At 38.1% G+C, this 15,414-nt stretch overlaps 1 protein-coding gene and 1 pseudogene across 5 annotated transcripts in view; both read left to right on the plus strand.

The window, feature by feature from the left end:
- The first annotated feature begins 376 nt into the window (after positions 1–376).
- LOC148114183 (uncharacterized) lies at positions 377–3,296 on the plus strand (annotated as a pseudogene).
- Positions 3,297–13,528: 10,232 nt separating this feature from the next.
- The window catches only part of VPS41 (VPS41 subunit of HOPS complex), a 326,442-nt gene continuing 324,556 nt past the window's right edge, over positions 13,529–15,414 (plus strand). For 4 of the 5 annotated variants that reach the window (XM_034413736.2, XM_087892430.1, XM_087892429.1 and 1 more), the window contains exon 1: positions 13,619–13,720. In XM_034413736.2, the coding sequence (XP_034269627.1) occupies positions 13,646–13,720 (75 nt within the window). In that variant the 5' untranslated portion in view covers positions 13,619–13,645. Of the gene's footprint in view, positions 13,721–15,414 lie in introns of all 5 variants that reach the window. The other variant, XM_034413658.2, reaches the window with a different exon arrangement.

Here is a 15,414-nt window from a genome sequence, read left to right on the forward strand (position 1 = left end):
GATAAGAGCATTTGCTGAAGTTTCTGTTCCACACTAATAGTCTTCAGCTTGGCTCCTCCCATAGTTTCGGATTTTTGTGCTTTACCATTGGCTCCCTGTTCATCTTGTGATAACTTAGAGCTCTGGTGTTGTTGTTTCTCTAAAAGTTGTTTGTAAGCTGCTCGACTAATACGCTGATCTTTAGCAGTATGCAACATCAAATCGAGCTCTGCTGCCACCTCTCTTGTATTTTTAGGGGGTTCAACTGGAAGCTCTAAAGGAGAATCCAACAGGGGTAAACCCTTTGCCGCTCCTTGAGACTAGTGCCTTCCTCTCCGTCTGTTTCCTCTGCTCTTCAAGCTCTTGTTCAAATTGCATATCCTTCTCACCCTCTACTATGGCTAACACCGAGGAAGTACGTGGAGATGCTGCACCAGGTTTAAAAACACTGAAGTAAAATTCTTCTGCTTTTTGAAGAGTATTTAACCGATATCTTTCTCCTTGATACCTCAATATTATACCCATTGGGGTATCCCATCTGAATGGAATTTGTTGTTTCTTTAATTCAGTCACCAAGAATCCAAAATCTTTTCTATCTCTCAACATCTTAGGTGGCAGTTCTTTGTAGATCCCAATTTCTCTTCCATCCACTTGAATAGTAGAAACAAAAGATTTTTGCAAAATATCATTTCTTATTCTTCTATCTGTGAAGTAGATCACCACATCTCTAGGCAATTGCCTTTGTCTTGCCACCCAAGAATTCACTCTATAGACCTTGTCAATTTTGCAGAAAATTTCCTCAGGACCAACCTTTAACATAACAGCCAGAGCATCAGCACAAACCCTTCTCAAATCTTCTCTGTTGTTCTCTTTTATACCTCTGAGTCTCACAGCAAACTCCATAAATCTAAATTGCATCATTGTGACTTCATTTTCAAGCCTTTGTGTTTTATTATCAACAAAATTAGAAATTTTTTGATCAGCTTCCTTCATTTTAGACTCCATTTCTGATCCAAGATGTTCCACTTTCTTATCAACTTGGAGCACTACTTCTGACAAACCAGTTACAGCTGCCTGTATTTCCCATTTCATCTTATCATATTTTTCTAATATTCTTGAACATATCTTTGTCTTCTTTACTCTAGAAAGAAAATCATTAGTAATTAGTATAAAATCAATCCTAGAAAAGGATTGGTGTCTGTCAGAGAAAACAGTAAAATCTTTTTCTTCATTATTCCGCTCATGCCAAATGTCTCTCAACTCCAAATCTTCCATCATATCAAAAAAAGCTTTAGGGAGTTTGGCACGACTTGAAATATTTTGAGAAAGATTTTTCTTGTCTTTTCGAATGTCCAGAACTCCATTCCAATCTCCCATTAATATAGATGATTTATAATCCCACTGTAACATTTTGGCATGTAAAAGTTTATAAAATTTTTCTTGTTGCTGGTTCGGAGCATATATTCCTACCACAAGTGTTTTCTTTCCTTCCGCTAAGAGTTCAATTGCTATATATCTTCCTTGAACATCCGCTTCAATTAATTTAGAGGACTTCCTGTGGCACTGCCGATGTTGCTGGACACTCTCTCTCGGAGCACCAGCCCTGTGATCTTGTAAAGCCGCCTTGACAGCACAAATCAGCTGTCCGGCGGCTGAAAAACCTTTCCCCTGGGAGAAGAAGGAAAGGAGAGTTATCGGATCGGGGTAGAGTTCCCTGAAAGCCCCTGAAATAGTTTTGGGGGCTTGGAGGGTGAGAGCTCCCCAGGGAATCCGGTAAAACTCCGAGATCCAGGGCGCTTCTGCTTTAAGCAGAAAAAAACATTGCGACCGCTTCTGCAATCTTAACAGAGATTCAAGTTGATTATTCATGCAGACAGAGTGAAGACAGGGGAGCAGACAATCGTAGACAATTGCAAGTAACAAACCTCTAATTCCACGTTTAAATAGCCACCTTTTGAAGCTGATTAAAGTACTGAAGAAAATGGTGCTTGTGCTGAATAGGGTGAGAAAATGAAACTTAACTCTCGTTAAGGCTCGTTAAAGCTCTTATCACCCAGCTTTGTTCAAGGTGCTTGGATTTTAAAGACTTTATTGCTAATTGAGAAAGATAAAGAATTGATTTGCCAAATTAAATTATAAGAAAAAATTAAAACTGCTGAGCTTTCTTCTCTGCTGTAAAAAGAAAGAAAGAAAGAAAGAAAGAAAGAAAGAAAGAAAGAAAGAAATGGCTTCTAAACAAATTAAATCTGGTGTTCTGGCTGAGCCACAAATACAAACCCAAGCACAAACATTTAATTTGGAACTGTTGCAAAATCATTGAAGGAATCCATCACAGAAACTTTGAAAGAATCCTTAAAAGTACAAACCTCTGTTATGGAAGAAAAATTTGAGGAAGTTACAGAACTTATTGAGGCTCGTAACAAGGGGATAAGAGAGGATATTGTGTTTGCGTTTCAAGGCTTAGCAAAAAATACGGTTCAGCTGGATGAGAAGGTGGAGGAAATAAGTCAAGCTAATTTGAGCTTGGAAAATAAAGTGGAAGAAATTCAGAACAAATCAGAAAGGGCAGATGAAGAAATGACTCTTTTACAATACAGAATGATGGAATTTGCAGTGACAGTGAGAGGATTGAAAGAAAGTAATTTAGAGAATTTGAGAGAGATTATTCCAGAAGCCTTGGCACCCTTGATTGGACCAGCCAGAAGATCTTGCAGTTCAGATTGATAAAATATATCGGGTCAATTCCTGGATTGCTAGACAGAAATAGTTGCCAAGAAATATGGTGATTTACTTCACAACTAGAAGTGTCAGAAATGCAATCTTACAAGCAGCTTACAAGAACAAAGTGGAAGTTGCAGGCCAAAAGCTTATTATACTGAAAGAAATTCCTCCCAAAATGTTAAGAAACAGAAAGGACTTTGCTTTTTTGGTGGATGAATTAAAAAAATCGGCAGATGCAGTTCAGATGGGATGTTCCAACAGGATTAATTTTGAATCTTTCAGGACAAAGATATCGCCTTAATACAGTTTGGAAGGCGAAAGATTTCTATATTAATGTACTGAAGGTGGGATGTCCACCATCACCAGAAATGAGGAGGAGAAAGGAGGAAGGGATGGCCAAGAAACGGGAGATAGAAGAGAAACAATTGCAAGCTGAAGCTGGGGCAGCAATTAAGGATGGACAATCTTTGGAGGCTGTTCAGGTTTGCGAATCTCTGATACATTTGGAGGAAGTAAAGGAGCAAAGACAGACCCGAGCAACCACGAAACGTAAAGAATTGGAATTAAAAAGGCAACAAATTCAGGTGACAATCTAAGAAATTATTAAAACAGAAGCCGTGGGAGAAGCTAGGCCAAAGAGGCAGATGAAGGAAGACCTCCAGCTGATGCTCAAAAAGCTTCAAGGAGCTAAGAATGGCGACTAAATTTCTGACCTGGAATGTAAATGGATTAAATTCACCACAAAAAAGAAAGAAGATATTTCATTATCTCAAACAATTTAAAAATGATGTAATATGCTTGCAGGAAACACACATTAGAATATCAGACCAAAAATATTTAATAAATTCAAGATTAGGTATACATTTTGTTGCATTGGCTCCGGAAAAGAAAAATGGCATAGTTATCTACTTAAAGAAAGATTTATCTGTTTCGTAGGATTATTGTCAGTGGAATTAATATGATGTTGAACAGTAGAGGCAAAAGTGAGTTCCCTTGGAAGATTCCTCATCTGATGTTGACTTCACCAATGTTCTCCCATTTACTGTTAGAACTGTTTTCCATTTTTCCATATTTGCTTTAAAAAATGTACAAATATTTTTGCTGATTCCAAAGTTTTCCAGAAAGGCGTTAATCCAGCTGTGGGGTAATGAATCAAATACCTTCTTGTAATCTATCCACACAATATTTAAATTTGTTCTTCTTCATTTTGCATTTTTTAGTACCATTTTGTCAATGAGCAGCTGAGCTTTTGTTCCTCTTGATTTTTTATAATTTCCTTTTTGTTCTACTGGATACAAACTGTTTTCCATCAGATGAATGAATACTAAATTTGCCAGTATTCTTGTAAAACATTTGAACGTTGTTGGCAGACAAGTGATTGGGTGGTAGTTGCTTGGTTCTGTGCTCTTTTCTGGATCTTTCATTATCAAGTATGTTCAACCATCTGTTAACCATTCTTTACTTATTGCATTTTGAAGCATTTCATCAAATTGGATGGCCATACAGTGATGGAGACTGGTCAGGTGTTTTAGCCAGTATTCATGCAGTTCATCCAGGTCAGTAACATTTGATGATTTCTCAATTTTCTTTGGTTGTCCAATTTTCTGCTTTTATTCCAGTCACTTTTCAGTTGCACGCCCTGGTTCCCCAGCAGTAACAACTGATTCCTGTAGCCCATATTTTGACAGATGTCCAGGAGCCATAGCATCTGACGTGGCCCTTGTTGACCCGAGCAATGACTGATGTGGAATTTTGCTGATTTCTTGTCATCATTGGTGATGGTAGGCACCTTGGTTGGTTCATGGCGGCTGAAGAGGTTGTAGAAAAAAATGCTTTTAAAAGCCTCTGACGATCCCAGCAGAGCCGCGTGATCATCAGAGGCTTTTTTTTAACTTTTAAAAGCATTTTTTTGGCCGAAAAGGTTGTAGAAAAAATGCTTTTAAAAATTAAAAAAAATCCTCTGATGATTGCGCGGCTCAGCTGGGCATGGGGGGGGCAGTTCTCTGAATCACTCACCGCCATCGCTACCGGATCAGGCAATCCGGTCTGAACCGGGAGCATTTCATCCCTGGACCACACCTGAAAGCTGTCTAGGTCCAGCCATGGGATTGTTGTTGCTGCTATTATTACTATTATCTCTTTTATTCATTAAACATGAAACTCAGTCAACTGAACATTTAAAAATGTGTCACAAATACAATTAACTGGTGCTAATGGTTGATACGGGTTGCTGCCAGCCAGCATCCTAGATATCAACCAAGTATCTTTGTAAAATATATGATGTTCCGAGTAGTGCAGATTTTTGTAGTTCCGCTGGTGTTATTGCAAGAAGCTGCAATTATTATTATTGGTTAATCTTTAGTGAGATTCACAGCCTTTGAGGCTGGTTAATAGCTCAGCAGCTCGAGTCCTAACCAAGGACCTAGGAACTGTTAAGGTATCGTCGGAGGATGTAAGCTGTTCCAAGTAAGGTGGTTTTTTGTAGAGTCAAAATATTCAAGTCCGGCAAATTTAGAATTTCTAAATAGCGGGGTAGCCCTTTGGGTATTGCCCCAAGGATTCCAATTACAATCAGGACAACACACAATTTCTTTTTCCACAGTCGCTCAACTTCAATTTGCAAGTCCTGGTACTTTGTGATTTTTTTCTTGCTGCTTATCTTCAATCCGTGCATCACCAGGTATTGCAATGTCAATGAACCATACTTTTTTCTTTTCAACTATTGTTATGTCAGGTGTGTTGTGGACCAAGTGCCTGTCAGTCTGAATCCTGAAGTCCCACAAGATCTTGAGTTTCTCATTCTCTAAAACTTTCTCAACCTGATGTTCCCAGTGGTTTTTGCTATACTCAAATCCAAACTTCTGGCACAATTTCCAGGGAATGATCTTAACAACGCAGTCACAGTGTTGTAGGTAGTCAGTTTGTGAAATTTTGCTGCATCCGCTGATCAGGTGGTCAACTGTCTCATCTTTCTCATTACAGAGGCGGCATTTTCTGTTGGTGGTAACATGTTGAATTTTTGCCTTCATGCAGTTTGTGGCTAGGGCTTGTTCTTGAGCTGCCAAAATAAAGCTTTCTGTTTCTTTTTTTCAGGACTCCTGATCTTAACCAATTCCAAGTTAGTTTCTGGTCAGCTTTGCCTTCAATATTTTTCAAGTATTGGCCATGCAGAGCTTTGCTTTCCAATTTTCAGCTCACTGCTCAATTACTTCTTTCTTATATTCTGCTTTTGTTTTAGTTGTTTTTAAAAGGCCTCCTTTATTTACTTCCTTAATCATTGGTTCTTCACTTTTCTGGATGTAATAATAATAATTATTAATAATTATAAAAACGACTTTATCCTTTTCCTTATGTTATTTGCCCTTGAAAATTCTTGATGGCATTGTTATTCATGTTAAATAGATCATGGTCAAAACAGATTCATATTTTAGTCAGTAAAACATTGATTTAGCCTTTTGGTAGATATGTAAGGGGAAATATTTAACTTTCCATCTAATAAAGAGGTGTTGGGATAGAGAAATGTTTGATGTAGATTGTCAAAGTGTACTTCCAGAATGAAAATTATTTCATGTAGAATACTAGTGTAAACAAAGTGAAGAACATAATTAGCATTTTATTTATTTATTTAGCATATGGCATATCATATATGGAGTAGAAATATAAATTAACATTTCAACTAGATTAGCAGAACTTAATAAAATATAAATGTCAAGAAGATCTATGTTCAAATATCAAAGTCTAGGCGATCTAACCACTGAAGTACAGCATTGTTTTAATTTTAAAAATCAGATATTGGAGCATATATGCCCTTCAACTTACAGCCAGTCATGATGTGAACTACAGTTTGACATGGGACCACGCAGTCACTCTGAGGGGAGGATACTGTGTCCCATTTATACACAGAGTCCCAGCAAATGCTGTGTGAGGTGCAAATCCTATTCAGGATTGTTCATTGCTGACATGGTGGTTCAAAGTCTGGCACCTTTTTTTGTGGGGACATCATTATGGAAACATACAGATAAGTAAGACAAACAGTTTTTATTTTACAAAGTTGCAGATATTATTTGTGCTAATATTTTTTATGACATATACAGTATGTGCTTACTGATATTGTAGAAATGAATTTACATAGTGTGTCCACAGTGCATATGTTGGAAAGACATAATAGGAACTGTAAAAATTGCATGATACAATTCTTTTTCAGATTATATTAGAATATATCCTGTATCTCATGGAAAAATAAAAAATATAGGAAGTTGTCAAAGACAAAGTTGTCTGATCACTAAAAACAGTGAGTGGGTACAACAGTATTCTTCAAATACCAGAAAAGATATCACTTCAGGCAAGGGCAAAGGTAGTTTTCATTTGGCCAAGAGTACAGAATCCCAGAATAAGGGATTTAAGTTGCAGAAGGCAGATTCTGGCTGTACTTAAAAAAAATAATAATTCTAAACCGTGTTAGAAGAAATATCCAGGTCCAGTTCCAAGCTTGGAGAAAGGCACTGGAGACAAAATGGAGGCTGGAGTCTGATTGGAAAGAGGATCCATTTATTGATGAAGTAGAACCACCAAGCATATGTGATTCTGGGTAGCATTTTCGGATCAGGAAAATGAACTTGCAAAGGACGATGAACCAACAATTTCAGAATTGTATTTATATTTCACGCACTTCTTCATGTCAATAATGCAAGACACCCTACTAAAGCTGGAAAGCAAGAAAATTCTTGCATGTGATCTTTACATTATCATGTGTAAGCTGCGTGATTCTTTGCAAAAAAAAAATACTATGAGCAGGTTTTTGGAATGAAAGTTTTATTTGCCATACGTAAAAAACATTTGCCTGAGAATACCATACAAAAGTTCAAGAAAGAAGCCATCAACGTGTATCAAAGAGCCATTGCGTACCTAGAAAAGTGGTATAATTTCACCGATTCAGTATATGAGATGCTAAGTTGTTTCAATCTAATTGATCGCAATAATCCTCCAATTTTAGAAGAAATGACGAACATCTGGTTATTATCACCATGGCGAGAAGAACTTCCACCCAACACTCTCTTCGATGAAATTTTTGCCTTAGAAGAAATTTATGTTCCTCTGCAGGGCGATTCATCCCTTGATAAGTGGATGTACTTTTTCAAGAAAGAGCCAGCTCCGAGTTTACTGAAACTGTTCCAGTATTGTGCATCAAATGCAAATGTTGAACAAATTTTCAGCGTCATGGGAAATTTGTGGACTGACGAACGTAACCGACTGCTTGTACCATCAGTTCGAAATGAAATTTGTATATTTTTTAATATTTCTCAATGTTGTACTGAAATTAAAGAATTATTCCTTAAACACAAAGAATTGATCAAAGCTGCGCAGTCAAGTAAAAAATACACACGACAACAAAGTAAAATGTAATTTAATATTTTACATATTATTATAATATATTTGATGTTTTGAATTTTAAGTAAAGTTTTGAAGTGATTATTATTAAAAAAAATTACTACTTAATCCCCCCCCCCGCACTTGTCTGCTATTTTTTGGAAGCAGACCTGGCAACCCTATTTAATATTTCTCAAAATATTTCATTCTTCTAGGAGAGGGGTGGGTGTTAACTTTCTACAACAGTAACAGAGGTTCCACAAAGAAAGTAGTTCCCAAGAAAAGCAAAGGTCTCCCTTTTACTGAATGTATATTTGTTGGAAGCTGAAAATATCCTTTGAGAAAAATGGACTAGTTAGGTTATTAGTACAAAATATTTCCTACTGAACAGTTAAACTTGTTATTATATATATAGAACAACTTTTCTTTCTATCAACAGGATTGGAATGAATGGATGTGTTGGAAGAAACATCCTTCTAGGTTCTGCTCCAAGTGGGGAAAAAGACACTGGAGACATGGAGACTGCTTGGAAAGATGGTTTAATGGTGGACAGGATCACATGGCTTGAGTTCCTGAACAGAAAAGGGCAGATAAAGTAAATCCTCGGGTTTTTATGCTCTCTCTGGCTCTGCATTTCTTGGGGCCCCGAAAGAGTATCCCGATTGGTTGTCAGACTCCCAGGGGGTGGGGGCCTTGCTGGCTAATGGCCACCTGTGCTTCCCAGGTCACATGTGGTGAGTTTCTGCTGCTATTGTGTAGAGGGCTAATCCTATCTTTGTTGGATCTTTGGCAATTCCTACTATGGCTCTGCCTGAAGAAGGCAGATCTTTGTTATGTAGAATAGACTGGCCCAAGCCTTAATGGCCCATTGACAAAGGGTGGGGGCAGGAAGATGGCAGCTGCTTTGTCTTTAAAATATGCTTCTCCATTTCTCATCCAGGGAAATATAATATTCTGCCTTTTTCATATTTCCTAAAATATTTCACTCTTCCAGGAAAGGGGTGGGTGCTAACTTCCTACAATCCCTACTTTTTTTTTTCAAAACGTGAGTTTTGAAACAAGTTCTTGGCAAAAGATTAAAATTGATCCGGTCAAGGAGACTTGATGGGTGCTTTTAATTGTTCTGATGCAAAGGGGAAGGCATTGATAGGGGCAACAGAAAAGGATTCCTTCAGTGGCTCCTGAAAGCTTTCAACCATGAAGGTCTAGCAGCCAGGAGAAAAATTCTTTCAGGAGAAAAGAATTTTACAGTATCCAATTTCTATGCCAATTAATTTCAGATTTCAAATTCTATGCCAATTAATTTCAGATTTCAGATATTACTTTCTGTGAGCTTCCAGTCAGGTTTCAAGCAAGCACATGTCCCAACATTTTTCACAGCCATGGTTTTCCTTTAAATTACAGGCTGCCCATTTCATGGGTTGGTTACTAAACCTGCCCTAGCTCTTACTTTGGTGCATCCAAGATTTGTGAGTCCAAATTGAGGTTAGCCAGTGTACAATATCCATTTCTTTTCTTTCTTTCTTTCTTTCTTTTTTTTGGTGTTACACATAATGAGCCCTGGGATTTCTACTCATGAGACCACCAGTGCAATATATCTTCCTTTACTGGGCAACTGGGCAGCATCATTTGTGAGTCACAGTCAGGGCTTGGGTTTTGGAGATCACTTTTTCTGCTATCTCTTCAAGTGAGGGAATTGCCTGAGGGGGATTGCTTCCTTCCCCATGGAATTAGCAGGGAGATAAGACTACTTGGGCTTTTAGTGCTACAGAGCAAAAATCAACCTAGGAGAAGCTTTGTATGGAGGTAAGTGAAGGAAATAGTTTCAATCTAATTCTGAATAGTCTGTCTCTCTGTGTGTGCATGTGTATGCAGCTATAATACAGGCAATACAAACATTTTGGACATATTTCTCCTCGCCACGAGACAGAAATCTAAGGTGTACATAACTTGCTGTGGCAATCGCTCCCAAATACAATTCTTACAATAAACTGATTACAATATAAATGAGACAAGAAAGAAAACCTTACAGTGAATTTCCACCCTCCCCCATAGTCTTTCCAGCTGTCTTCTGAGGATTGAAAAGAGTCTTTTGGTCTTTACTTGTACATCTCAGGGTCTTTTCTTTCAGGTCTGCTGGGTAGCATGCTTGGTGGTAAGGCTGGTCATCAGGCTTGGGAAGATCTGCTCCACTCTGGTTGCTGTGATGACTTTCAGTGGAGGCTGGATTCAAACCCAATTCCTGGTTCAAACAGATGGAAGGTCTCCTCTGGAGGCAGCATCTGGATCCATGTGCTCTGCTTCCACAGTTGCAGAGTCATCTGTGCAGGGCTGAAAGACATTAGAACAGGGTCCTCTCCCCCCTTTGTGGGTAATCTTCCCAGGAAAGGCATTGTAACAGGATTAGAGATGGGTGGTGGTGGTGGTGGTAGATAGCTTACAGGCATAGTTTGAAAAGAAACAACACAACAGTATTGTAGTTACTAAACAGATAATGCAGTTCCAACAAAATGGAGACACAACAGATAAGAAAAAAAACTGGATTCACATGCTTCAGGGAAGAGATGAACAGGTAAAACCCATTTAAACACATACAGTAAATGCAAGACTGAATTTTTTTCTTGTAAATGAACTTAAAACGTTTCCTCATAAACTTGAGTTGTTACTTTAAGATACAGAGAGGGAAGGAGAGAAAAAAACCAGAAACAGAATGAAAAGTTCTCTTTACTCTATTCTTGTTGGCCAGACAAGTACAGGGCAAAGGCTCTTTCTTTCTTTTTCTCTCTCTCTCTCCCACATTTTTCATTGTTTCAACTTTTTTTCTTTTCTTTTCTAACAATTTAAAATTCTTGTCTCTAGAGATCAGATACATTTTACAGTTACAATTACCTCGAGGGCGCACAAAGACTTAGACACACACACATAAAAGAAGAAGGACAAAGAGAAGAAAGCAGAACTCTGAGATTTCACACATACTGATCATTCCCACATAAATCTCAGTTAAATTAGGGAAGGCACAAATCTTAAACATACCACGTGGTTGCATAGAAGACATAGAAACAAACAATCAAACAAGACAAATAAACAAAACAAACAAAAACCCCAACATTCCTATTTATATATTTCCCTTTTCTTTTAAGTACCTTTATTTAGCCAAATTTGTCTCCCGGTGTTATCTCTTAGCAAAGCCCATTTTTGACACAATTTTCCCGCTCGTTTCCAATCCATGCCATTTAAAATGGGCATCCGCCTGGCGTCCCAGGCCTCGAGCACTTCTTCCAATCGGGGTTCCTGCCACCCGCGAACTACCGCTACCCATGACCCTGTCTTTTCACCTGAAGGATCACTTCGGTTTAGCCGGGTGGCCCGCCTCAAGTTTGCAGAGAAAAAGCTCTGGGAAGGATTTCGATTCCCTTACGAAGTACGAGCCCCTTCCGTAGGGAACTCGCCAAAATTTTCAGATCCAAAAAGGGGATCCGGGAGGACCTGCTGACCCCAGCAGTGAGTACTGGCCCCTCCTCACACTCTCCATGTCTGGGCTGGACACACCGGGATTCCCTTTTACAGTTTTATTATCCCCCTTTCACACGCTTGGCTTTCGCTCGGCTTCCATTCCTTTTAAACACAAAGTTCCATGTTTGGCAACCCCCCCTTGCTTTCTCTATCCTACTGGTCATGGCTCGCTGGAGCTAGCAGTAGGCAGAGGTGCGGCTAGAGGTCGCTCAAAGAGGTGAAATCAGACTGTTTTCTGGATGGAATCCTACACACACACTTCCTCCTTCCCTAACAGAAGGTCCTGTGCTCTGGCAAAACCCCCATGCTCTCCAGACTGTTAGTCTTTCTGCGGTTAGGAAATGCACAGAGGAAGCAAGATCCAACTGTTCTTGGGAGAAGGGCCTTCACTCACACACATGCAGGCATACACACATTTCTCATGCTTTTTTCCCATGCTTTAAATTAAAATTTAGAGGTACTCACCTTCTTTCCAAGCAGCCTTTGAGCTCAAACTCAAAACCCCTTTAAAACCTAGTTCCAAATGGCCAAGGTCCACGAAAACATGCCCACAGACTCAATGGGTCTGCTGCTAGCAAGGGAGGCTTACCTGGGCCTGGTCCATTGGTTAGGTTAGCTTGGAGTCCCACTGGCTCGCCAATTGTTGGAAGAAACATTCTTCTAGGTTCTGCTCCAAGTGGGGAAAAAGATACTGGAGACATGGAGACTGCTTGGAAAGATGGTTTAATGGTGGACAGGATCACATGGCTTGAGTTCCTGAACAGAAAAGGGCAGATACAGTAAATCCTCGGGTTTTTATGCTCTCTCTGGCTCTGCATTTCTTGGGGCCCCGAAAGAGTATCCCGATTGGTTGTCAGACTCCCAGGGGGTGGGGGCCTTGCTGGCTGATGGCCACATGTGCTTCCCAGGTCACATGTGGTGAGTTTCTGCTGCTATTGTGTAGAGGGCTAATCCTATCTTTGTTGGATCTTTGGCAATTCCTACTATGGCTCTGCCTGAAGAAGGCAGATCTTTGTTATGTAGAATAGACTGGCCCAAGCCTTAATGGCCCATTGACAAAGGGTGGGGGCAGGAAGATGGCAGCTGCTTTGTCTGTAAAATATGCTTCTCCATTTCTCATCCAGGGAAATATAATATTCTGCCTTTTTCATATTTCCTAAAATATTTCACTCTTCCAGGAAAGGGGTGGGTGCTAACTTCCTACAGATGCTTACAATCTGTATTGCAGAATTAAAGAGGAAGCAGCACTAATCCTTTCTATTATGATTCCTCGAGAAACATTAGCAAAAGAAGAGATCAAAGCCTGTATTGAATCCTCTTCCTTTTCTCACATTGTAAAAATATTTTAAGAATTCACCCCAATCCTCTTGGTGGATCAAAATATACAGAAAGGTGCAATTCAAATAGTAAATAATAGCAGTGAGAAAAACAAGATTCAAGCTAGGTTCTCATTCCAGAAACTAGCCAGACATTTTTTGGTTTAGTATGTAATGCAAATACCACGAAATCAAATTGATTCATTGATGATTGAATGTATAGTTGGTTAATTATCTGAACGTACATAGCAGTTTGGTTCTTATTAACAAACAGTATAGAAAGTAAAAATTTTTAAAGGGAGGCCAAATGCTCTCGTGTGAAATCTTCCTTCCGTGCTCTGCTGTTCATATATGTTGGGGTTGCAATTCCCAGATTAATGTGTTAATTTAGACATTTGGGGAGTTTCAGTTCAATACATCCGAAAAGCTCCAGGCTTGGAAACGCAATTCTAAGCGTTTAGCAGGCAAGGAGCAAGAAAAGCGATTGGTTTTTATTGAGTGGTGAATCCACTGTTTTGTTTCATTTCTTTCGACATAAAAATATAGTTTTAAACGCTTTGTTTTTTAAAATACATGTATGATGTCATTGTAGTTACGTTTCGACTTATATTTTATACTTAATATTTATTATTTTCACAGCCCTAAACGCACAAAAGAAAATTCGAAAAACACATCTGTAGAAATTCACGTGGAAATTTCTTGGGGAAACTGGAGATAGAAAAGCGGAGAAAGGAACTACTTTACCCAGTATGCCAAATGACACTTACTTCCGGCGTTCTCACGTGATGGTCTCACGTATCGGTATGGCGGAAACTGCGGAAAAGGTAAAAGATTCATACAGCAAGCTGCTTATTATAAATTGGAGAATCCTGAAGAGTTTCGAAAAATTATTATAAAACGGAAACTTTGGAGCTGTGGGCTTTTGTATGTTCCTGACGTTGGTAAAATAAAGTAGAAATCCAGCGGGATCGCTAAATGAACAAACGATAAAGGAATGGGTAGAGGAAAATGCTATTACTCTATACATCAGAAAGACTCTAATAATGGGAAAAAATAAAAACGGGGAACTTGAAGAAGATAAAATATTCGTTTGTTTATATGATGGGCAAGAGTTTAAAGAAAGTATTAAGTAAAAATCATGCGCGTTTTCATTTCGGATTACAGAATACCGCAGTAATACGGTATTAACTTAATTAACTTGACTGTGATTCCTTGTTATAGATTGAACTATAGAAGTATTAAGGTTTTTGGACAACAGTTTCCTCAACTTTTAGCGGACTGCTTTTATGAACTTTATTTGCGTCGATCTTAAATTATGGGCTGTGCAGTCTTCAGATTCAATCTCCAAAGGCTTTTGAAAGGAATTTGAATATAGTGCTGCCTGCAACACCTTAAAGCAAGTGCATGCACTTCTAGGAAAATATACAATTGCTTTAAGAAATTTAGATAGGTTTTGTGCTCACATCTCCATGTGTTTAAAGCACCTTTTAGAATATTGCATAATCCTACTAAATAGTAAATGTCCAGGTTTAGTCTTTGTATTAAACCAAATCTTGTTTAACCATTTGTTGAATTGAGTTGTAAGTAACAGATCAAGATGATGTGCCAACCTATAAACTATAGCTTAAAACTACAATGCCTGGTTTTGCACATCATACTTAATTATGTTAAGTAAGGAATGGTCGTAATTTTAATCAAATGTTCATAAATTTGCAATGGGTCAATAAAGTTATAAACTGAAAGTTAACTTACTCTCTTTTACTTTATGTGGAGGAGCAAGAATGTTTCAGAGCTCATTTGGTTGACTGACTGCTGAACTGGATTTTATATTTGTTACATTTGTACAGACAATAAATTATAAAAAAGAAACCTAAACAGAATCAAGAAATCCAAAAAGGCAAAAAGTGCCCTCCAAATTTAAAAAACAAATAAAGTATAAAAATATCCCAAGCATGAAATCTATTGAACATAGTATAAATCATGATGTTTATAAAGAATCTATGAAATTGAAAGAATCTGTAATTGTGATTCCTTCACCATCTTGTCCCTGTTAAGTTGAGCTTTAAATTTACTCATCTTATTGTCGAAAGGTTACCTCATAAGGTTTCTAAAGCTTTCTCTTCTCATGAAGTCTTTATTTCTATAGTGTGCTGCTGTTAAAATGCTTAAATTCAGTGTCAGCATATTAGATGTAACCTTTTATTGCTATTCATAACTGTAAATAAGTTAAGTAAATCTTCATTTTGCTGACCTCTTGAAGAAAGTGTGATATCAGCAGATTTTGTTACTGGACAGGTGAGAGATTTTCAAGAGTAGACTCAATTTCTTTTGTGTGTTTGATTGCCATAGTAAGATACATTACTTTCTGAGAGAGATATTTTAAAAGTAAACCTTTTGTTGATGATTTGAGCAATGTAAGACCAAGAATAATGTTGGTTTTCATCTTACTTGCTTTCTGAGTTCCTTTTGAGTAACTTTAAATTCCTTAAGCTTTGAAAGACATCCTGTAGAATCTACA

The sequence above is a fragment of the Pantherophis guttatus genome, chromosome 4 (genome assembly GCF_059756535.1).
Source record: "Pantherophis guttatus breed Tessera chromosome 4, ASM5975653v1, whole genome shotgun sequence".
Lineage (NCBI taxonomy): Eukaryota > Metazoa > Chordata > Lepidosauria > Squamata > Colubridae > Pantherophis > Pantherophis guttatus.